The sequence below is a fragment of the Schistocerca serialis genome, chromosome 10, assembly GCF_023864345.2.
Source record: "Schistocerca serialis cubense isolate TAMUIC-IGC-003099 chromosome 10, iqSchSeri2.2, whole genome shotgun sequence".
Classification (NCBI taxonomy): Eukaryota; Metazoa; Arthropoda; class Insecta; order Orthoptera; family Acrididae; genus Schistocerca; species Schistocerca serialis.
In genome coordinates, this window is record NC_064647.1 from 185,447,143 (window position 1) to 185,472,298 (window position 25,156).

The following is a 25,156-nucleotide window of genomic DNA, read 5'->3' on the forward strand; positions in this document are numbered from 1 at the left end:
TGTTAAAAATAATCATAAGAGTTGTGTTGCAGGAATTGTTATAAAATATTTAATGCAAACAAACTGAAGTCCTGATTGATGGAAGTCGTCTCTAATGAAACATCATACACTGCCCTTTCTTGCCCTTGCTGTTCACTTGTGCAACAATTGTGTCTCTTGAACAGTTTATCTGTGGATATGAATCGCAAATTATTTAAAAAATTAGTGATTGGAGATATTGTTGATATGAAAATATCCACGTGTGTACTGCCGGTCTACAGTGTCCAACGGGCACAATATTTTGGCGATCATACATGTCGCCATCATCAGGTGAACTGACGGACTGAGCTCCTGTGAATGTGCCGGTATGGAGATCCGTACGCTAAGGCTGCTCAGGGGGAACTGGGCTCGGTCGCGGCCAATATAAATACCCTCCGCCCGTGGCGCACTCCCTCCGCCGTCCGCGCCCCGCGCCACGGTCGCGTGGTGGAACAGATTGCGACGGCGTCTGAGATGACGTCGGTGTGATGGCTCTGTTCGCCGTGGTCGTCACAACTATACGTTTCCTCGGTTTACTCTTGATTAACCCAATCGCTGGTTCCCAAGCCTTGCTAAGATTATAGCCACAGTCACGGTTTATGAGGTCGTCATTGGTGCGAATTTTGATGGCCTCTCTAACAACGCTGTCCCAGTATCTCGACGTCTGTACCAGAATCCTCGTGTGTTCATATTCCATAGCGTGATTTTCCGATAAACAATGTTCAGCGACTGCCAACTTGCTCGGATACATCAGTCGAGTGTGCCTCTGGTGTTCACGGCATCGATGCATACCGAGCAAACGTATAGTTGTGACGACCACGGCAGGCAGACGCTGACGTCATCTCAGACGCCGTCGCAATCTGTTCTACCGCGCGACTGTGGTGCGGGGCGCGGACAGCGGAGGGAGTGCGCCGTGGGCGGAGAGTATTTAAATCAGGCGTCACCGCGACCAAACCCAGATCCCCCTGAGCAGCCGTACCGGCACGTTCACAGGAGCTCAGTCCGTCAGTTCACCTGATGATTGCGACATGTATGATCGCCGAAATATTGTCCCCGTTGGACACTGTAGACCGGCAGTACACCCGTGGATATTTTGATTATCAAATACGCCAGGAGAAACTCAAGAATCACATTGTTGATATGGTTTAAGTGCTTAAAAGTCATGTGTGTGCACTTTGTATTTTGTGCTATATGGCGTCACATCCTCTTGTAACGAGAGACCAATGACTGTATGCAGTAAACAGGTTCACAGGGATGTAGGTTGTGGTCATTTTACAGAGACATCACAGACTATAGTGGAGACTTGCATCAATGCAGCCTTTGGACTGAAGACCGAGAATGAAGACGAAAATGGAGATGACCACGATGACCATGACCACGACCACCACCACCACCACCACCACCACCACCACCACCACCACCAACAGTATATGAAACTACCACATAAGCTCAGTTGTGAGTAAAGCTCATGGCAGAATTCAGTTTATTGGCAGCATATAACAAAAATTCAAGCTGTCTACAAAGCAGACTGCTTATAAAACTGTTATGCAACACATTATACAGGCTGATTCAAAAAAACATTTACCAACTGACATGGGACATCAGGCATACAACAAGTACCAGTAATCACATTGGTACCAGGGTGCTGCAAAGGCCGTTTGGGGCTACTAATTGGCGTTGCAGTTATTTAGTCAAATGCTACCAAATGGATGCCCACTACAGGAGATGCTCAAAAGTTTTGTGCAGGTTCATTGAGACATGCCCAACATTTATGTTGCATTGAACTTTGCACCCTTTCAAAGATAGCTGGTGTATCTCAAATACATCTTGCAGCTGCAACAATCCTGCCCGCAGATCCTCCAGCAATGTGACAGGTGTATCATACATAAGGCGCTTCAGATATCCCCACAGACAGATCTGGTGATTGTGACTACCATGTGACTGGTCCACTGTGACCAATCCAGCAGCTGGGAAAGGTTGTCTGCTTAAATGTGCAGGGGCTCCATCATGCTGAAATTGAATGCGGCGATGAACAGGTATGGGAATATGATTCAGCATGTCCTGCAGAACCTCTTGCAAGAATACAAGATACGTGCAAACATCAAGTCGGTCCAGTAGAATGTATGGCCCAATTAAACGGTCTCCAATGCTGCCAACATATACATTAAGGGCAAATTTGCATTGTGAGGCATGCATACATGTAGCACATTAGTTCATATCCATCCGCGTACGCAGGTTTTTAATGTTCAGCAGACCCTCAGAGTGAGAATACAGTCCATCAATAAAGAGGACACTTGCTGTTAGCTTCAGTCTGCAGCAGATTCTTGCAGAAATCACTGCACAAATCCCAAGTGCTTGTTGTAGTCTCCCGATTGCAATGCCTGGACATATTGGAAATGAAACGGATGCAGTCCTTCATCATGTACAACGCACCAGAAGAAAGAATGGGGGATATCAGTGGTGCGGGATACACCTCATGTACTTGTAGACAGCGTATGGTTGCATATGTCTGAGAATGCTTTCTTACGATGCAACTGTCCATGTTGTTCATTAGCAACCAGCATCTGGCTTGTGCACAAGGAAGGAGCGGTTTCGCACAGTTGGCAATGTAGGGTGGCGAACAATGTGTGGCATGGAATTTTTCTGTCAGGATATTTCACATGATACAATCATACGGCTTCTCATCCATTGTAGTTGGCTATGCCATAAATCAAATCCATCTCAGCCATTTCATGGTATGTGTGGCTAGCCATGCTATTCTCAATGCTTCCACGGCGTGAATGGTGACGGTCTCCATGCACTCCACCCGTGTTTGTATTGCAACGCCCTCTCGTGGTGTTTGCAAGCCCTGGTTCATAACTGATTACTGATTCTTGTTGTGTGCTAGATGTGCCTTGCCAGTTTCTAAAGTTTCTTTTTTCCCCCCACTCACCCTGTATTTCATCACTCAAATTTGTGGCACCTGTACCAAATAAGAGTAGCAGGTTGCTCAAGGTACACAAAGAAGGGCAGCACAAATGTTCACTGGTTTGTTCAACCTACAGGAGAGAATCACAGAGATGCTGAAACATATGAACTGGTGGATGCTTCAAAATAGATGTAAACTATCTTGAGAAAACTTACATACAAAGTTTCAAGAGGTGATGAACGTCGGGGCATACTACAACCCCTGTATATCACTCCCATAGGGGCTCAGTTATTACATTAGGCAAATTACACTGTGTATGAGCACTCACACCATCATTCTCCCCATCTTTCATATACAAATATAATGGGAAGAAACCCTAATATGTGGTATACAGTAGGGAGTACCTCCAACCATTCACTCTGCAGTGATTTGCAGAGAACAGATCCAGATGTGGAACCTCAATGTAATGTCATAAATCTTAGGCAGCAGTATTTTATCCAGCAAGAATTTTTCAACATGTGAAGATTTATCATGAATGCTTCAATTAATCACAATAGTGTCAATGCAGAGAAGTAATAGAAAGGTTTTTTCCAAACTACAGAGGAAAAATAGAAACTACAAGAAACAATACAATACCTTTCTGGTTCACTGCCATGACCTGTTGATTCTGCTTCAGTTTTGAGTTCCTGAAAGGATTAACATCACTATTACTACTACTATTATTACTGTCACTGCCACCACCACCACCACCACCACCACCAATTATAACTACAATTATAATAAAAATAAATCCATTGCTACTGTATGGTGCTGAAACATGGACAGTTGCAAAACTATAAGAACAGTGTTCACACTGATGAAATGTGGTTTCTACAAAATGTTGAAGGATGCCATAATGTTCCACATAACTCTATATGGGAACATTTGAACTACTGTTGGACCCCCCCTCCCTCCCCTACGCCCCATCTTGGTTGATTATGTTTGTTGCCTTCAACATGTACAGAGGGGCAAAAGAAAGAAGGCAGCCGAAAATGATAATGTATTATCTCCTTGGGAAAAGCAGTGGAGGGTGACTGTACAAGCAATGGCGCGACTCAAGAAAAAGGAATAGGGTGCAAGCCCAATCATGGATGGATGACGATTAATTTTAAAGAAATTTAAGTTTAAGATGAAAAACAGAAAGGCAAACAAGTATGTTCAGTCTGATAAATTTCTGCTTGTTGTACACCATGATATATAAAAATTTATCCCTTACAAGAAGACTCCTACTCTACGAGATGGGGGATTGGCAGAAAGGAGTGGAGTATTTGGAAATCCAGTTGCACATACAATTTGTTAAGTGGGAAGCACTGAGTTATATAGCAGCACGTATGGGTACTTAAAATAAAAATTTAATTTTTTTTTCATGGCTACACAGAAGAAGATGCTACTGTCTCATAACTTTCAAAAGTGCAATGACTTCCAAAAATCTGGGAAATATTATCACAGTTCCGGAAACTAAGGAAAGTACCAAACACATGACACTACTATTGAGCATGTTCCTGTCCCAGTAGTGGTGCAGAAAACTGTAATGGACACCAGTGTAATTACAATCCAACTACACTTCTGAGCATATCTGACACCAGTTATGTGTACAAAGACAGAAGGGATGCCCAGTATTGGCCTTCAAACTCGCATACTTCTGATAAAACATACATTAGTAGACTAAAAATTGTGGGATTCTGGAAACACATATTTCTTTTGAGGGAGCAAATAGGATACAATTGCAGAAATATGGACTGGAAGGGAGGAGAGTGGAGGAGGAGTTAGTCAGGTATTTTCACCTCGTGTAGAGAGGCACCTCTTCCTCCTCATACAAAGAGATTTGTCCATCTGTCCAATCTCTTTTTCTTGTTCTTATGAGGAGAACACAGCAGGTGCCATCACCAGATTTCCCAGGAACTTCACTCAGTTAAAGAGGAGTCAAAATAAGCAAACACGTGTCTTGGCTCAGCTGGAGACGCACAACAGAATGTAGGATGTATTGCAGGGAAAGTTCCGAACTGTGCAATTCAGAAAAGCTGGTAATGGTGGCAAGGATCCATATGGCACAGGCTGTGAAGCAGTCATTGAAATGAGAGATACCATGTTCGGCAGCATGTTCAGCTACAGAGTGGTCCTCTTGTTTCTTGGCCACAGTTTGTCGGTGGCCATTCATGACAACCAACAAGCTGCCTGTACGCATGAATGGCCACCGACAAATTGTAGCCAAGAAACAAGAGGACCACCCTGTTGCTGAACACGCTGCCAAACATGGTATCCCTCATTTCAATGACTGCTTCACAGCCTGAGCCATATGGATCCTTCCCAACACCAGCTTTTCTGAATTGTACAGGTAGGAAATATCCCTGCAATACATCCTACGTTTCCCTAATCCTCCTGGCCTCAACCTTCGTTAGTCACTGTCCTCACCCATCCAGCCCCCTTCCTGTTCCCATTCCAGCGCTACACAACTGTCATTTCACTGCCACACCCAGTCTTTTAATTTCTTTTTATTTATCTCCTTTCCGCTCCGCCCCCCCCCCTCCCCCCCACCTTCTCTCTTGCCCTCCGTCTAAACTGCAGCACTTCACTGCCCACCACTCCCACCATACTATCCCTCCCCATCCATACACCAACCTCCTCCTTACCCACACCCAGTTGCCACTCCCATCACGCACTGATGCTGCTGCTCGCAGTGTGGTTTCAGTTGCCTGAGACTGCAGATGTGTGTGAGTTGTGTTTACGTGTGTGTGTCTATTGTTGACAAAGGCCTTAATGGCCGAAAGCTATAATTGTGTGAATCTTGTTGCTGTGTCTATCGCGACTCAGCATCTCCTCTATATGGTGAGTAGCAACTTTCCTTCTCCAATATTGGTACTTACTATTTTAAGAGTACTGAATTAAAATTCATAAAGAAATATGAATTTTTGAACTGTCATTACGCTTAGGATCTCATTGGATTAATATTTCCATTTCTTCTCAGACGTCCATTAAGAATGCCATGCCACAAGAGCAATGTGAGTGGCAAGAAGACCTGGAGTCAGTGGTAGGTTTCAAATTGATTATATTATGTAAGACATTTTCAGGAGCAGATGTGAAAACTGATCACAATTTATTGGTTATGCACTGCAGATTAAAGTTAATTGCAAAAAGGCAGGAAATTAAGGAGATGGTGCCTACATGAGTTATAAGAACCAGAGGTTGTTGGGAGTTTCAGAGTGAACTTTAGGCAATGACTGACTAAAACAGAGGAAAGGAATACAGTAAAAGACAAATGTATACCTTTAGGAGATGAAATAGTGAAGGCAGCAGAGGATAAAATACGTAAAAAAAGACCTAGCAGAAATGCTTGGATAACACGGGAGACACTGAATTTAACTGGTGAAAGGAGAAAATGTACAAAAGCAGCAAACAAAGCACGTGAAAAGGAATACAAACATCTAAAAAATGAGATTGACAGGAAGTCCAAAATGGCTATGCGTGAATGGCTACAGGACAATTGTAAGGATTTAGAAGCACATTTCGTAGGAGGAAGATAGATACCACCTACAGGAAAATTAGAGAGGCCTTTGGAGAAAAGAGAAGCAACTGTATGGATTTCAAGAGGTCACATGGAAAACCAGTACTAGGTAAAGAAGGGAAAGCTGAAATATGGAAGGAGTATATACATGGTCTATATGAGGGAGATGAATTTGATGCCAACATTATAGGAATTGAAGATAATGTAGATAAAAAGGAGATTGGGAGATATGATACTGCGTGAAGAATTTGACACGGCACTGAAAGACCTAAGTCGAAAAAAGGTTCTGAGAGTACATGACTTTCCGGAAAGCCAGCGATGACAAAACTCTTCCAACTGGTGTGCAAGACGTATGGGAGAGGAGAAATACCCTCAAGACTTCAAAAAGGATATAGAATTCCAGTTCCAAATAAAGCAGATGCTGACATGCGTAAATATTATTGAACAATCAATTTAAAAAGGCACGGTTGCAAAATACTAACATGAATTCTTAACAGAATAATGGAAAACCTGGTAGAAGCCGACGTCAGGAAAGATCAGTTTGGATTCTAGAGAAATGTAGGAACACGCGAGGCAACACTGACCATACAACTTACCTTAGAAGATAAGTTAAGGAATGGCAAACCTACATTTACAGCATCTGTAGACTTAAAGAAAGCTTTTGACAATGTTGACTGGAGTGCTCTGTTTGAAATTCTGAAGATAGCTGGGGTAAAATACAGGGAACAAAAGCCTATTTACAACCTGGGAAGCCAGATGACAGTTATAAGAGTTGAGGGGCATGACAGGGAAGCAGTGGTTGAGAAGGGAGTGAGACAGGGTTGTAGCCTGTCGTCAATGTTATTCAATCTTTGCATTGAGCAAGCAGTAACTGAAACAAAATACAAATTTTGAGTAGGAATCAAAGTTGAAGGAGAAGAAATAAAAACTTTTGTGGTTTGCCAATGACATGATAATTTTGTCAAATTTTGTCAGAGACAGCAAAGTAATTGGAAGAGCAACTGAACAGAATGGACAGTGTCCTGAAAGGAGGAAGTAAGACGAACATCAACAAAAGCAAAACAAAGATAATGGAATGTAGTCGAATTATTCAGGTGAGGCTGAGAGAATTAGATTAGGAGCAAGATGCTTAAAGTAGAAGAAGAGTTTTGCTATTTAGACAGCAAAATATGATGGCCGAAGTAGAGACGATATAAAATATAGATTGGCAATTGCAATAAAAAAATTTCTGAAGAAGAGAAAATTGCTAACACTGAATACAGATTTCAGTGTCAGGAATCCATCTGCAAAAGTATCTGTATTGAGTGTAGCCATGCATGGAAGTGAAACATGAACGATAAACACTTTATAGAAGATTTTAAAATATGGTACTACACAAAAATTCTAATGATTAGATGTGTAGATCAGGTTACTAAATAGTAGGTATTGAACAGAAATGACGACAAAAGAAATCTGTGGCAACTGGACCAAAAGAAGGGATCAGTTGATGGCACACATTCTGAGACATCAAGGGCTCATTAGTTTAGTACTGGAGGGAAATGTTGGGGGTGGGGGGTAAAAATGGTTCAGGGAGACCATAAAGATGCTTGCACAGATTAGAGTAGCATGGAGAACAACATCAAACCCGTTTTCAGACTTAACATTCTACTTAATACCACAACAACGACATTGCTGCATATGAAATGCAGCAAACATATCAAAGTTGTTTTTAACACTGGAAGGAGAGCAATAGAATCATTTCATGGCAAATCATACAGATCATGTCCACTGGTGGTAAAGAATTTCTCTGGAAAAAAATATATTAGATCTCTATGTCATAAGTGTTCAGTAATAAAGTATTTTTGTTCTATCTTAATTTAATTTTTGTAAATAGTACAGCCCTTTGAAAATTGTAAATAACTCATACTGGAGACCTGGCAGATGTTTTGTGTTAAAGCTCCCTCCTTTAACTTGCAAATTTAAGACAAGAAAATATGACATTTAAGTTATTTTTTCCACTTAAGAATTATTTTTCTTATCATTTGGAAGGCCACAGAATGTTATCTTTTCTGTCATCTTGCCAGATACTAATGTAATTATAAACAGTATCTTCTCTGATCCAGCTGTCTGTCTTATGTAAATATTTATTACTAAAAAATGTAAAAAAAAAATGCTTTTTTACAAGTTTTTATGAATATTTTACTCCACAAACCCATCCAAAAACTTTTTGAAAATTACACAAAATACTGTTTGGTTAATATGTTAGGACTTGATGCAAACACAATTCTTCTGTGTAAAGTGATAAAAAAATTTCAACATTCTACATATTTCACATCACTGAATTTCTAATGTAAAATATGCATGTTGGCAACACTGTTTCCAGTGCTCTTCTGTTTAAAACAGACAAGTGAGAACTTGCACATCAACCATTCTGCATCAAATTTTGTGTTTGGCTTCAACTTTTTGTTGGATACAATGTCAGTGAGGAAATACAGAACTGAAAGAGTGAAGAAAAACACATGAAGGTGGTGTCTAAGAAAAGTGAAAGACACTTCACAGTTGTTGGAAATCTGTCAGAGGTATTGCAGATTAGCGTCACATCCATTTGGAAGGAATTGCTACACTCACTACAAGAAGAAATTTAGTGACAACCCACGTAAATGATCAACACCTGAATGTGAAACTGAAGAAGACTGTGCAGATGTTTATATTCCTGGGTGTGAAGTTGTTGATACATTGAATGTTAGCTTTTCTGCTGTAGTCCCAACTATATCCCTCCTTAAATGTCCAGGAAAGGTAAGACGCACAAGAAGAAAACGGTATGTAAAAAGGAAAGTGGAAGAAATTGAAACAAGTTTTACACAATCTCTTCTTCAAAACTTTGTGAAGTGTGAGGTGTAGATGCACTTGGTGCAGAACCTGAAGATAGTGATATGTACATGATATGTGGTTTCAAAACCTAAATACTGCTGTCTCAGCAGCCACCTATACTGGGAAGGCACAGTTACTGACACCTATAACAGGTAACTACTCTAAGCAGCATATCAGAAATACATACCCATTTCCTCAGATTATTTGATTTCAAAAGCTCGTACAATAGCGAGTGAGAAAGGTATTTGGGCGTGCCCAGATTCTTACTGTGGGCATCCATCGCAAGATGATACACTTACTGTTGCTCTGGAATATTACCTAAGTGGTGACAAAGATTGTAGCAGGCAAAGTCCTAACCAAGTGATGTTATCTCTGCTAGTGAAAATGGTGAAAAAGTTAAAAGGTAAAAAGATATACAACAAGATCAATAAGCAAAGCATACCTCCGAATTAAAAAGGAGAACCGAAATTTAAAAACTGGTCTCACAAAATTCTACTCCTTATGACCAAAATGTGTAAAACAGCAGCCAGTAGAGGAAGTATGCACACGAATTTACTGCACTAATTTGAAATGTGTATGTTTCGCCACAAGCAGAGTCTCAGAAAAGAATTACACAGAGATGGACCTGATGCTTATGTGTGTATGTCAAGAGCCCAAGTTAAATGTTAGTTGCAGTGGTGTGCAATGTGTCCTGCTGCTGTAGTGATGACTGCTGAAGCATTACACCTTTGCTGAAGCATTACACCTTCAGGATATTGACAATGGCTTAACCTATGTATTGTGTGAGGGAGGAGAGTAGGTGAAGAAGACAGCAGAGTCAGAGAAGTTTGTTACAGAGGTTAGGTATTGGGTCATGGAAGGAGTAGCTCACCATCATATCTGGAGGATTCAGAGACAGGCCATAGCAGAAGCAAAATCAACCACATCCCAAAATACTGACACATGACTTCTTCATTTTGACTTTGCTGAGAGCTGGTCTGTTGCTTTGCAGAATGAAATTCAGAGTTATCACTGGCACACATCACAGATATCACTATTCACATGTGTTGTTCACTTCCTTGTAACATCACACTGTTTTGCTATTGTCAGTGATGCTCTCATTCATGACAGTGCACAGCATGCTATGCTGTCAGCATGATAATTGATGATGTAGCATTTGGAGACCATGCAATTCCTAAACAAGTGAATGTGACTGATGGTGCAGCATCTCATTTTAAAAACTGCTTTCAGCTTTATGAGCTTGATCAACACTGTAGTGCAGGAATTAAGTGGAGTTAGAACGGAAATTTTTTTTCCTTCACTTTTTCGGATTTTTATCTCATCACAAAATTTGCAATTTTCCAAACAAAGGTATATATATCACTTATAAATTCACATGGGAAGTATTTTATTTTATATTTTAAAATATAATCATGTTAAAATTTTTATATGCATTACATCAAGAGCTAATAAAATTGGTAATTTTTTATATGGTAAGCTGTGGACTGCTGTGTTATAAATGTCATGTCCAGAAGAGGGTGTGCACCAGGTTAAGGAAGTTGAAACAAAGTCTTAGAGACAAGAAACTTTCTGTGGCAGGCTGACAGACAAAATGATTGATGAACTACAGCAGTAGAAATAATACAGAGGATTTGTTGAAAATGAAGCAGGCAGTATGGGTTACCTTCTTCCAGACACCATCAACTGATGAAAAAGCAGTACACCACCTTAGCCCTCCTGGACCTGATTCATGGTGCAATTACTGCAATGCCCAGTACTCAAACAGTTCAAACAGTTCATACAGCCATAAACATTCCATCCCAGCAGCAGTCATGGATATCATAAAACCTATTTACAGAGATCTGGCAAATCCTGAATTACTGAGGAAGAATCTGCATCGTCAGACTCAAAATCCCAATGAGTCATTCAACAATCTTATATGGACTCTCTTACCAAAAAATGTTTTTGTTGGAATGAAGACATTGAAGTGGGAGTCAATTATGCTGTTATTGCTTTTAACAATGGCAACTTGGTAGGATGAAAGTGCTACAGCAGAGGGGAATTAATCCTGGAGCAAACTGCATCAGAGAACTTGAATGGATGGACAGGGTTCACATTGATAAAGCAGAGTATGCAGCACAGTTGGACACCAAGAGTCCAGAAAGAAGAAAAAACTTGGAAAAAGATCAAGAGGATGATATACAGTATGGTCCAGGGTGCTTCTGATTGACCAAAAATAAAAAAAGGGTGCTTCTGATTGACCAAAAATAAAAAATTAAGCATACATTAAGTGATTTACAGTCTTTTGAAACTTTAGAAGCCATTCCCAACTAAATGTGAAAAGATAAGTGGATGAAAAACACTCTGTGGGAAGACCCAAAACCAGTTGGATGGACATTATCAAGGATGACCTCATTGCCAGAGGAAGAACAGTGGATGATGATCTTTGTGACAGGTCATACATGCACAAGAAAGTTGAAGAGGCTCATTAATAGCACCCAAGAAACTAGAACTGTAGAATGATGATGATTTCTAATTTTCAATGTTACAGAGGCAGTCACACAACCAAAGCAGAAACATTTGTGAACTCTCAGTAGCAGAGCTTGTGGAGCACGATGTGCTCATTTGGTTGTGGCACAGCATTCTATGTAGCTTGAGTCCAGAAAACACTGTTGCACAAGATTGTGTGGTCCATCTGAAGACACAAGGCAGATGAATGCTTTGTAGTTCACCACGTCACTTGACACCTCACTCCGGTGGGTGCTCTGCTTTTGAGAACTGCATAAAACACGAGTGAAGACAGTAAGATGGGCATTCAACACTCAGTCCTCCCACAGAGAATTCAGTGCCTTAGTCACTGCACTGCTTGGTGTGTGGAAGTGAGGTGGATGGGAATGGCTCCAAGTTAGGAATCTGAAGTGGGAGACGAGCAGAAGTGAAGAGAGGTGACAAGTGAATGTGCACTCAGCACTGTCCCGTGCCCTGTGTGGGTGTTCCTATCTACATTCACAGTTGTCACTACCTAAAGTCTTTCTACTTGTGCCAGTCGAGCTGCAGTTACAGGTGGGAGGAGCAAGAACACTAATGATGATCAACAACAGGTGCCACATACCATATTTACCCAATTCTTCTCAAATTCGCCATTCGAAAACTACAGGGTTGTCCTACATCCACAGATTAAACTATTATTGCTGAGGTTAACAATTTTATGTTGTTTTATGGAGTATATAGATGTTGTCTTACATTTACAAAATTCAGAAGGACAGGGATGCACAAATGATATTAGCATTTCCCGATACACCGATGCACTCTATCCAGTAACGGCACTGCTCAAACAGTCACGTGAAATTTGACTCGCACGGCACTATTCCAGGGGATACGTGAGAATCTATGAACTGGCCACAACAATGATCTTTTGCTCTGCTTAAGATTTGACAGTTTTGTGAAACACAAGAGGAAACAGCACTAAATTCTATCATCTTACAGACTCTTGTTGTATTTGAACAGGTTTGCAGTAAAAGTTCTCATACATGTATGAATATTGGGTACAATCATTAATGTTGCTTTTTTAGTAAAGGTAAAATTAATGTTGCTTTTTAAGTAATGATAATATTCAAAAGCACAGTTGTTGATCTTCAAAAAACATTACTTGGTTCTGAACTGATATCAATATGTTATTTGATTGCAAGAGACTGTAATGACTTAGTAAGTGGGTTGCAAATGAGAAATTCAGTCGCTGTTAATGTATTAGAATATCAGGTGAGTTAACAGCCTTAGGACATGGTGATGTTAAGATGAAACGAGAAGGAAATCCAGAATTAAATACCTAATAAATGAAATAAGTCATATTAAACTGACTAACTGCTGACATAAGAATAAATTACAGCAACAAGACCCATTGTAGAAAAAGTGCCAACATACATCAGTAGACTGCAGGACGAGCAAAAGCTCAAGAATTGGACTGAATTGTGATTGGGATCTTTGGTTTATGTATTCATTGCTGTTGTTACATATGTCTTGCACCCTAGAAGATATTGCACTCTGTCTCTCTCACAGTTGCTAAAACACAGCACTACAGAAAGGTTGGTGAGGTAACAGCAACATGAGCTTGGCTGAGAACTAGTCGAGTGCGGGAAGGGGGAGTAGCGAGTGGGCAGCAAATTACATCTTGCTGCTAATCATGGAAATCTATACTTGTACTTTGGGTTTTTAGGAACAGTTTGCCTGAAGCCATTTGTATCCGGAATTGAATTGATTTTAAAATCAATTGATTTGTACAGGTTGATGAGTACAGGTCATATGGGCAGAAAGGCTCGCATGTGTTGTATTAGGGTTAGGAGTTCCGAGGTGGATGGAGGAAACGTGACAGTGCAAACTGTTGTGTCGGTAGCTGGGCCGACACCGTGAAGTTGAGATGGCTGAAAAGGCAAGCTAGACTACGCTGTAGCCGATAGGGCACGCAAGGCTAATGCAGACGGGCGTGAAGTCTGGAACATGAGAACTTATAAATGAATAAGAAGAAAAGTATGTAGATGCTTATTACTTATCTTTTTATTAGTCCTTGGAATACATCTCTCTTGAATACTCGTAAGCTATAGGCACTGATACCAATGGCGCCTTGCTAGTTCGTAGCCATTAACTTAGCTGATGGCTATTCTGTCTCTCGGCTAATGAGAGAAAGGCTTCGTACATCTGGTCGGTAGCTAGGTTCTCGTACAACTGGGCGGTAGCTAGGTTCTCGTACAACTGGGGCGAGTGCTCTCTCGTATCACGAGACCTGCCTTGGTGGTGGCACTAGGTCTGCGATTACACAGTGGCGACACGCGGGTCCGACATGTACTAAATGGACCGCGGCCGATTTAAGCTACCACCTAGCAAGTGTGGTGTCTGGCGGTGACACCACACAAACAAATTTACAAATTTAGATGCCAGACTGAGATTCTTTGGAAGAATCCTAAGGAAATGCAATTCGAAAACAAAGGAAGTAGGTTACAGTACACTTGTTCGCCCACTGCTTGAATATTGCTCACCAGTGTGGGATCCGTACCAGATAGGGTTGATAGAAGAGATAGAGAAGATCCAACGGAGAGCAGCGCGCTTCGTTACAGGACCATTTAGTAATCACGTAAGCATTACAGAGATGATAGATAAACTCCAGTGGAAGAATCTGCAGGAGAGACACTCAGTAGCTCGGTATGGGCTTTTCTTGAAGTTTCAAGAACATACCTTCACTGAGGAGTCAAGCAGTATATTGCTCCCTCCTATGTATATCTCGCGAAGAGACCCATGAGGATAAAATCAGAGAGATTAGAGCCCACACAGAGGCATACCGACAATCTTTCTTTCCACGAACAATACGAGACAGGAATAGAAGGGAGAATGATAGAGGTACTCAAAGTACCCTCCGCCACACACTGTCAGGTGGCTTGCCGAGTATGGATGTAGATGTAGGTGTAGACTGTGCTGTGGTACTTAACTAAAGTTGTACAGCAATTCATTGGACGTCCTTGCAGACAGATACGACTAAGCAGTGGCGCATCAAGAGGTGCATTACTGAACACAATGTCAACAAGACTACGTCCATCCTGGATGCCACACTGTCAATCACTGTAGTAACACCTGTCCCTATGCAAGAGCTACAGGCGGCTCCACTTATAGACTAAGTCTTGCACACTGATCTCAGCTACTATTGGCAGTCCTGGAACTCTGTACTAGGACTGTTGTACATCAACGTCGAACATGTGGAATGGAATTTGATGATTGGTCCGCACTTGTGGTTTGTGGTGAATTTCAAAGTACTGACCATGGTGCCAATCATGAACAGTCTCCATGCATCACCTCTGGCTGCATCCATTGGCAAGGACACTACAACAGTATTCATTTCTGCAGAAGATGGTAAAAGTCGAAGTAGGGGCAGACAATATGCTTGGATGCAAGAGACATTATAACATTCTCACATCAGTACAGATGCAAAATTTAGTATGTACCTATTTTCAGATAAAAACGGCTGTCTTCTCAGATCCCATGGTAACTACAGCCTCAGAATTCGCAACAAATTCAAAAGAAACAGGCAAATATTTGTGATAACAAAGATATATATTTCACAGCTGTGTAACTAGGATCGTTATTAAAAATCCTTATACCACTGTCAGGCTCAGCAAGCTAAAAAATGCAGAAAAGAAACCAGTCCTCAAATTAATGTAAAACATTTCTTTTCATTTATTTTATTTCTCTTTGTATTATGAAAATGTTGACAATCAATATATACTTTAAATTTAACATTGATGTAATGTTAACTGTTTAGGCAGATACTGTAGTTCAATGAAATACTTTGTAATTTTGATTACCAAGAATATGTGAAAAATAAATTTTTCTCAAGAAGACTCTTATGGGAAAAGAAATTTACATCTTGTACTCAGGTTAACATGGTATGTAGTGAAAGAAACATTTCAATTACAGCTAACATTCTTTTTCTTTTAATGTATTCAAAAATACTAATATTACACAAAATTTCATGCTTCACTTTTTTTCTGCCAATCTAGTGAAACAGTTGCGTTGAATTCTAGTAATAAGTCGGACTCACAGATTCACTGACGTCACCTACATCTACATATATAATCCACAGCCACTATATAGTGTATGACAGAGGGCACCCTGTACCATAGTTAATCATTCTTTTATTAGTTCCAATCACACATGGACTGAGGGAAAAAGACTCTATACCTTTCTGTTTGAACCCTGATTTATCTTCCCTTCACGGCCCTTATGGCAGTATAGATTGGTGTCGGTAACATCATTCTGCAATCTGTCGCAAATGCCTATTCTTTAAACATCCTCCTTAGTCTTTCATGAAAAGATCGTCATCTTCCTGCCACGAATTTCCATTCAGCTCATGGAGCATTTCTGTAACGCTTACTTCTGTACAACTGTTCTATACATGACCTCCTTTTACATGAGCTACACTTTTCTAGAATTCTCTCAATAACCCAAAGTCAACCATACACCTTCCATACAACAGACCTTAAGGTGTATTTAGAGTGGCTATATGTTATGGTAAAATTTGGTGGCAACAGCATTGATGTCAACATTTCTGCAATGTGGCTGCGATAGAAGGCAATTCTGCAAATGTTGTGAGCAGTTGCCAACGTATTGCGAAGCGGCTGCAGGTGTTGTCCAGCAAGGGAGAAAATACTTCACACTGCAGGGAAATATCTATCTCTGTCCTTATCTGCAAATGCATCCCGTCACTCTCTTCTTTGTTTTCTACTTCTCTCACCGAAAGTGCTGCAGACAACTGTCTGATCGAGAACAATATTAGTACGAAAGGTGGCACGTGCATGTGCGCACACTCCACACATGCACGTAAATAGGCAGATGGGTTCCTGTTATTTATTATGCATAGCAATAGACAAACAAGAGAACTATGAATTTGATAAACACAATCCTCTATGATCAGTGCTACGGGATGTCAAAATTAATGCATATTAATGCATACAAAGACTGCAATCTAGGAGGGGAGGGGGGTGGGGCAGCAGGTAGAAAGTTGTTGCCAATGAGCTCAAAATCACACTTCATTAAGCATACCCTTCTGGCCTCAACCTTCGTTAGTCACTGTCCTCACCCATCCAGCCCACTCCCTGTTCCCATTCCAGCACTACACAGCCATCATTTCACCGACACACTCAGTTTTTTTTAATTTCTTTTATTTTTATTTCTCTCCTTTCTGCTACTTACCCCCTCTGCACCTTCTCTCCTACCCTCCGCCACTCCCACCATACTATCCCTCCCCCTTCCTGCCCCAGCCTCCTCCTTACCACTACCCAGTCGCCACTCCCATCATGCACTGGTGCTGCTGCCCGCAGTGTAGTTTCAGCTCTCTGAGACTGCAGATGTGCGTGCAAGTTGCACTTGCGCGTGTGTGTGTGTGCGCGTGCGTGTATGTGTGTCTACTGCTGACAAAAGCCTTAATCGCCGAAAGCTATGATTGTGTGAATCTTTTTATTGTGCCTATCGCGACTCAGCATCTCCGCTATATGGTGAGTAGCAACTTTCCTTCTCTCGTATTGAAGAAAACAATGAACCACCTGTGAATAACTGCAGAGAATGATGACCGATAACAATGAAAATGACCGATATCTTGATAAGTAACAGTTACTGTCGTCATTTTAGGACCTTATCCAATTCATGCCTTGAAAATGGCAGGGGTTTACAGATGGAAATATTGGACTTTTGATGAATTTATGCAGATGCATTCTCGCGTGTTATTAGAGCATACACCATGGTGGAAGAAGCTTAACTTCTCCTTGGGCCATATGTTGAACATTATAGTCTGCATAATTCTACAAAGTCCTAATCAAAAGCACTAGGAAGTTCTCATTATTATGTACGCAACTGCTATGTTGGCTAACACATTATTTAAACAAAGAGCATTTAAAACTGAGAAATATTATTACTTTGTTCCAAAGTGTACATCGCAATACCACCGACACTTCTATTCGAATCTGTTTCTGAACAACCTGATTGTAAATTTACAACGATAGGTTCAAGGCTTATATCCATCATCACTTCCATGTCAAATCATTCTTTCTGAAGCTTTTCGGCATGCTGCACAGACTGTGCCCATGTACAGGTGGGATGTTGTCTATTGCCTCATGCACAAGCGATTCAGTGAATTTAATCCTGAATTATTTTTCCTCCTACATAGCCTTATTTTGCCCAAATTAATTCCATAGGGCTACATTGACAGTGACACATGGGTAAACGTAAAACTGTGTGAGCCCATTCATGTGCAAGGAAGTCATGTTTGTATGTTCTGTCGCATGACTTGTATAAATTAACGAGTCTGGTTTATACTGTACTTAATATTTTTAAGCCATGGAAAAATATCCGCTTTTCTGGTGTTTATACTTGGTGTTTTTTCTGTAACAGGTGAATTATAAATGGCAATGGCCGACGTCAAAGCAAGGTATGACAAGAACTGTGAATCACATCATGAAACTGACAGGGTTCATTTCCGAATGGTAGTCACTGCTGTTTTTCTTACACGTAAAGAATCAAAAGCGGATGAAAAGTCAGCATGCAGAATAATTATCCGAGAACCTATTCCTATCAAAACTTTAAAACTGCCAGTACCATCACTCATTTTCCAGCAGATCTTCCTGGAATGATTCTAATCGACCCATGTATCATCAAGGTAATACACTGTTGAACTACTTCCTCCTCTTGTATCATGAATCTTTATATGGGATGTAGTTTGTGCTCCACCTATGTCACTTCTTTGAATTAAAAACTCTCTTCTTAATATATCAGGAACCAACGTCTTTTAAAATTCTTTACGTTGGTGAAGCACTTATCATTGAAGCTAACTTTCTCCTGTATAACTGTAACACGTTTTTGTGGTGTTGGGCATTCATCATTCACATGGAGCACTTTAAAACATTGTTGTTCTAACCATCCATTTGTGTAATAGGTTCCTTGTGATTTCAATGCTTTCCAGGCAACACGAAATCAACTTTTTCTATGGTTCCTACAGCTATGACACTTTTGTTTACAATTCTCTTTACAGTTCTCCTGCTGACACCACATGGTTCTGGAGTCCATTCTTGTGTCTTCAAATGTCAACAGCAGGATACCAGTTTTCAAGTTCACGTTTGGAAAAGTTTTAAATGCAGTAAATAGTGCAGCATCTAGGAGTGAGGTTTTCGCTGTCTAGTTGTAACTCACTGCTACCCGCTCTGAATGAGAAGGAATATTATTGGCTGCCAGTTGCTAGTGGAGGGGGATGTGCAGAACAGCTGTGGTGGCTGCATGAGACTGTCGTCTTTTAGCTTGCCTCTTGTAACTGAGTTTCGGAGCATCCCTGCACGAAGACCGTTACAATGGCTCTGATATCTTTGTTCCATAACATAAATGTCCTGAAGGAATCTTTCTCCATGTTCATCACTGACAGCTCCACAATAAGGAGGGAAAAAGTCTTGGTGGGGGTGGAGAAAATGGATTTTAAGGGACATGTTGCATTCAAGTTTGTGGTAGTTTTGCAGGAGTGCTGTCACCAAGTGAGTGTAGCTATCATCTCTTTTGCTGCCTAAAAATGTGCAGACAGCTCTCTTGAAGACTTCCCAAGCTTCCCTTTCTTTCCCCGCCAAAACTTAGTCAAATGCAGGATCCTTTACAAGTTTCGAATTTGTGGCCCGATAAAAATATATTCCTTAACTTTTACATCACTTAATTTTGGAGATTTCTCTCTTATGTACTTAAAGACTGTTCTTCTTGGCTCATAACTTTGACAAAATTTTTCATCACACCCAGCTTTATATGCAGGGGTGGAAGAAGAACATCTTTTGGGTCCACGAGATGCTCGGAAATGGCACTTTTCTCACTAGGGTTAAGATTTCTTGCATGTCAGTCTGCTTTAATATAATGCGATTTCCTAGCCATACTGACCCATATACATAAGAAGCAGCAATGTCTTGTGTATCCCTGTCGCATCCCTTTTAGATCGCCACAGATTTTCCATTTGTGTTCATGATATCTGATTGAGTCGAGGGTTGTCATACTTGCTTCATGTGAACCGCATGACAAACAAGAATAGAAGGAAAACGATTGCCATTGTGAAGTAACACAGCTTTCAAACTAAGCTTGGAGGAGTCTATGAATAGCCTCCATTCAGTTGGATCATGGTTTAAATTCAAAGATGTCATCAAGCCGTCAATGTCGCAGCAAACAAGATTGTTTTTCTTCTCCCAAAAGAGAAGTAGTTCCATGTGACATTCTCTGATATCTTTGTTCCATAAACTTCTCAAACTAGTGCATCTTATTTAATTGAACAAGCTAATACAGCAAAAAAGAAAGATGTTGAACGTATTCATGCTCCTAATGTTACTCCTTTACCTAACGTAGCAACTGTAAAACCATCTGTTCCAGTAATAAAAACTACTACTCCTAAGAAATTTAAGATTCAACATTAGAAGAAAAATGTCAATTGGAAGATTATAAGTATTCTAAAGTGTGTAAAACATATAGAAAGAATAAACGTAAGCAAGCTCCTGTTTAACAGGATATAGAAGAAATGGAAACTACCGATGACGGGGAAATTGTAAAAGAAGATATGCCTTAATATAATAAACCATGTTTACTGAATAATGTATACAACGTCATTGGATGCATATTTCTTTGTAAATAAATATTCCATGTTCTCCAAGTATATCTACATATTCTATAATCCCAAAACTCTTCCCTAAAATGATTATGATTTGCAACAAGCAAAATGGGTATTTTATGAATAATATAATCATGTTGAAATTTAACTTGAACATTTGTTGAATCACCACAAAAAATTGTTTTAAACGTTTCAAGTTGATCATGAGCAAAATTAGGATCATCCATAATGACAAGTCTTCTATGGGTAAATTCTTGTAGAGACTTTATTACAATGTCGAGTATTTAACATTGCAGATCCAACTATTCTAGCAAATATAGTTTTCAATGAATTAGGGGGACCAAGTATTTGCAAACAGTTCTTTTTGCCAGCAGTTCTATTTAATGCATGAAAAAGATCAGAAATGAAATACTGAATATGTCAGTATCATTATCAAAATGATGACTATACACACAAAATTCAAGCTTTCGCAACAAACTGTTGCCTCATCAGGAAAGAGGGAAGGAGAGGGGAAGACGAAAGGAAGTGGGTTTTAAGGGAGAGGGTAAGGAGTCATTCCAATCCCGGGAGCGGAAAGACTTACCTTAGGGGGAAAAAAGGACAGGTATACACTCGCACACACGCACATATCCATCCACACATACAGACACAAGCAGACATTGGTCTTTAAATATGTCTGCTTGTGTCTGTATGTGTGGATGGATATGTGCGTGTGTGCGAGTGTATACCTGTCCTTTTTTCCCCCTAAGGTAAGTCTTTCCGCTCCCGGGATTGGAATGACTCCTTACCCTCTCCCTTAAAACCCACTTCCTTTCGTCTTCCCCTCTCCTTCCCTCTTTCCTGATGAGGCAACAGTTTGTTGCGAAAGCTTGAATTTTGTGTGTATGTTTGTGTGTCTATCGACCTGCCAGCGCTTTCGTTCGGTAAGTCACCTCATCTTTGTTTTTATATATAATTTTTCCCACGTGGAATGTTTCCTTATATAATTCCTCCTTATATATAAAAAAACAGCTTTCGCATCCCGCAACTACCCTCCCGACCTGGTACAGAAGCAAATAACCAGAGCCACTTCCTCATCCTCTCAAACCCAGAACCTCCCACAGAAGAAACACAAAAGTGCCCCACTTGTGACAGGATACTTTCCGGGACTGGATCAGACTCTGAATGTTGCTCTCCAGCAGGGATACGACTTCCTCAAATCCTGCCCTGAAATGAGATCCATCCTTCATGAAATCCTCCCCACTCCACCAAGAGTGTCTTTCTGCCTTCCACCTAACCTTCGTAACCTCTTAGTTCATCCCTATGAAATCCCCAAACCACTTTCCCTACCCTCTGGCTCCTACCCTTGTAACCGCCCCCGGTGTAAAACCTGTCCCATGCACCCTCCCACCACCACCTACTCCAGTCCTGTAACCCGGAAGGTGTACACGATCAAAGGCAGAGCCACGTGTGAAAGCACCCACGTGATTTCCCAACTGACCTGCCTACACTGTGACGCATTGTATGTGGGAATGACCAGCAACAAACTGTCCATTCGCATGAATGGACACAGGCAGACAGTGTTTGTTGGTAATGAGGATCACCCTGTGGCTAAACATGCCTTGGTGCACGGCCAGCACATCTTGGCACAGTGTTACACCGTCTGGGTTACCTGGATACTTCCCACTAACACCAACCTATCCGAACTCCGGAGATGGGAACTTGTTCTACAATATATCCTCTCTTCCCGTTATCCACCAGGCCTCAATCTCCGCTAATTTCAAGTTGCCGCCACTCATACCTCACCTGTCATTCAACAACATCTTTGCCTCTGCACTTCCGCCTCGACTGACATCTCTGCCCAAACTCTTTGCCTCTGTATATGTCTGCTTGTGTCTGTATATGTGTGGAGGGATATGTGTGTGTGTGTGCGCGCGAGTGTATACCCGTCCTTTTTTCCCCCTAAGGTAAGTCTTTCCGTTCCCGGGATTGGAATGACTCCTTACCCTCTCCCTTAAAACCCACGTCCTTTCGTCTTTCCCTCTCCTTCCCTCTTTCCTGATGAGGCAACAGTTCGTTGCGGAAGCTTGAATTTTGTGTGTATGTTTGTGTTTGTTTGTGTGTCTATCGATGTGCCAGCGCTTTCTTCATGATCTGGACTCACAGTGAAGAAGAACTCCAGAATTTCCTCTCCAACCTCAACTCCTTTGGTTCCATCAGATTCACCTGGTCCTACTCCAAATCCCATGCCACTTTCCTTGATGTTGACTGTGGTGTCACCGCCAGACACCACACTTGCTAGGTGGTAGCTTAAATCGGCCGCGGTCCATTTAGTACATGTCGGACCCGCGTGTCGCCACTGTGTGATCGCAGACCTAGCGCCACCACAAGGCAGGTCTCGATATACGATAGAGCACTCGCCCCAGTTGTACGGACGACATTGCTAGCGACAATACGGACGAAGCCTTCCTCTTATTTGCCGAGAGTCAGTTAGAATAGCCTTCTGCTAAGTCCATGGCTACGACCTAGCAAGGCGCCAATTGTAACAGTGCATGTATCTTACGAGTCGCATTTGTATAGTCAAGAGAGATGTATCACAAGGAGTCATTAAAGTTAAGTATAAAGCAGCTACGTACTTTTCTTGCTACCATTCAATAGTTATCCTGTTCCAGAATTCACGCCCGTCTGCGTTAGATAGCGTGCCGATCGGCCCCCTCAAAATAACACTGTGTTGGCACTTCTGTCGACACATCATTTGGCGACGCGGCTTAAAGGAAAAGTGTTCTTTCTGATTGCTTACATTTATTTGTGTCATGGCTTCGCCACAATCTCCAGATGTACTGTCCGAATTTTATCGCTTGCAGAATCAGCAGACGCAGGCATTATTGGATGCCCTTGGACAGCTCGTCCAGGGTCAACGAGCCATTCAAACCGATGTGGCGGCCGCCGCTTCACCGTTACCGCAGCCACACCATGCAGTTGCACCGCCATTTCGCATTTTTAATGAGGCGCACGAGTCGTGGCCAGAATGGTCCCGACAGTTCGCCTTTCATCTAGCTGCCTACAGAATTCAAGGTAATGAGCGGCAGCCGTTTTTGCTTTCTTGTGTCGGTGTGTCCACCTACCGTGTGATAGTGAAATTGTTTCCCCGACGCGACGTAGCAACTCTTTCCTACGAAGAAATTTTGTCTGCTTTAGATGCCTATTTCAAAGAAACAGTTAATGTGGTTGCAAAACGGTATACGTTTTTTCGTACGAAACGTACGGCCGGTCAAACTAATAGGGAGCGGGTAGCAACATTGCAAGGACTTACTAGGGACTGTGCCTTTGACTGTGACTGTGGTCTTTCTTATTCAGATACAATGGTGCGTGATGCAATTGCACAGAACGTTTCTGATGTTCGCATACGGGAGCAAATTTTGAAACTAGTAAATCCCTCCCTTCAACAAGTGATAGACATATTGGATAGACAAGACACACTTGACTGTGCTCAGGAATCTTTTGAAACTTCGCCAGCCGTGTGTAACATTAACCGGCCCGCTGGACGCGGTGCGCGGCCCGGTAACCGGCCCTCGCGGACTTCGACGCAGCTGCCGCCGCGCTCTAAACCAGGTGTGCCGCGCCAGCACACAAATGCAGTGAAATCATGCCCGCGGTGTGCTACTAGACATTCGCGTGAACATTGCCCGTCACGCCAAGCTATTTGCTTTTTCTGCAATAGGAAAGGACATGTTCAAAGTGTTTGCCAGAAAAAGCTCAGATCAGACAATCACAACCATTCCCGGCCCTTTGCTTCGCGCCGGAATCGAACCAAGGACACTCAGGCTCGTGGACCTTCGCCCATGGACATTCATGTCATTAATTCCACTTCGTCCAGTGACAATTTCTCTAACAGTGCCTGTGTTCGTCCCACAACAACTGTGCGTCGACGTCGCCGGAAATCACGTCAATTAGCAAGTGATTCTGTACCAGTGTCTGTTCAAATTGCACGAGACAGTCGCTCTTGTCGTCAGCAGGACAATAAACTTTTTTGTAGATTTGGACTTTAATGGCAAGGTCATACCATTCCAGCTCGATACCGGAGCTGCAGTTTCATTGCTCAATAACGACACGTACAAACAACTGGGCAAACCTCCGTTGCGTTCCGCAAATGTTAAGCTAACCACATATTCCAGACAGAAAATTCCTGTGTTAGGACAGTGCAGCCTTCTTGCAACATACAAGGGACAAACGAAACTTGTGTCATTTTACGTTCTTCGTTCTTCTACTGCAGTGAACTTGTTTGGTTTAGACTTATTTCAGTTGTTTAACATGTCTATTGTAAATCAGGTCCTATCAGTGAATCAAACTGTGCCTTCAGACAGTGTTTCTCGTCTCTGTGACGAATTTGCAGACATTTTTGCACCGGGCTTAGGTTGTGCTAAAAACTATGAAGCACATTTGGAACTGAAAGTAAACGCGCAACCGAAATTTTTCAGAGCGCGCAATGTTCCCCACGCATTGCGTGATGAGGTCGCAAGAACATTAAACGATCTAGAATCACAGCGTGTAATTGAACGTGTGCAAGCTTCTCTCTGGGCCTCACCCTTAGTAATTTTGCCAAAACCTTCCGGAAAATTGAGACTTTGCGTGGACTTCAAGGCCACAGTGAATCCACAACTAGTGACTGCTACTTTTCCTTTGCCCCGCCCGGAAGATCTTTTTGCTAAACTGTGCCCGGGAA

The 25,156-nt window shown here is 41.6% G+C and overlaps 1 protein-coding gene across 3 annotated transcripts in view; it reads right to left on the reverse strand.

Annotated features, from left to right (window-relative positions):
• Positions 1 to 25,156, reverse strand: part of LOC126425221 (zinc finger protein 271-like) — an 88,224-nt gene that overhangs the window by 11,236 nt on the left and 51,832 nt on the right. For all 3 annotated transcript variants that reach the window (XM_050088178.1, XM_050088177.1, XM_050088179.1), the window contains exon 5: positions 3,563 to 3,612. In XM_050088178.1, the coding sequence (XP_049944135.1) occupies positions 3,563 to 3,612 (50 nt within the window). The remainder of the gene's footprint in view (positions 1 to 3,562; positions 3,613 to 25,156) is intronic.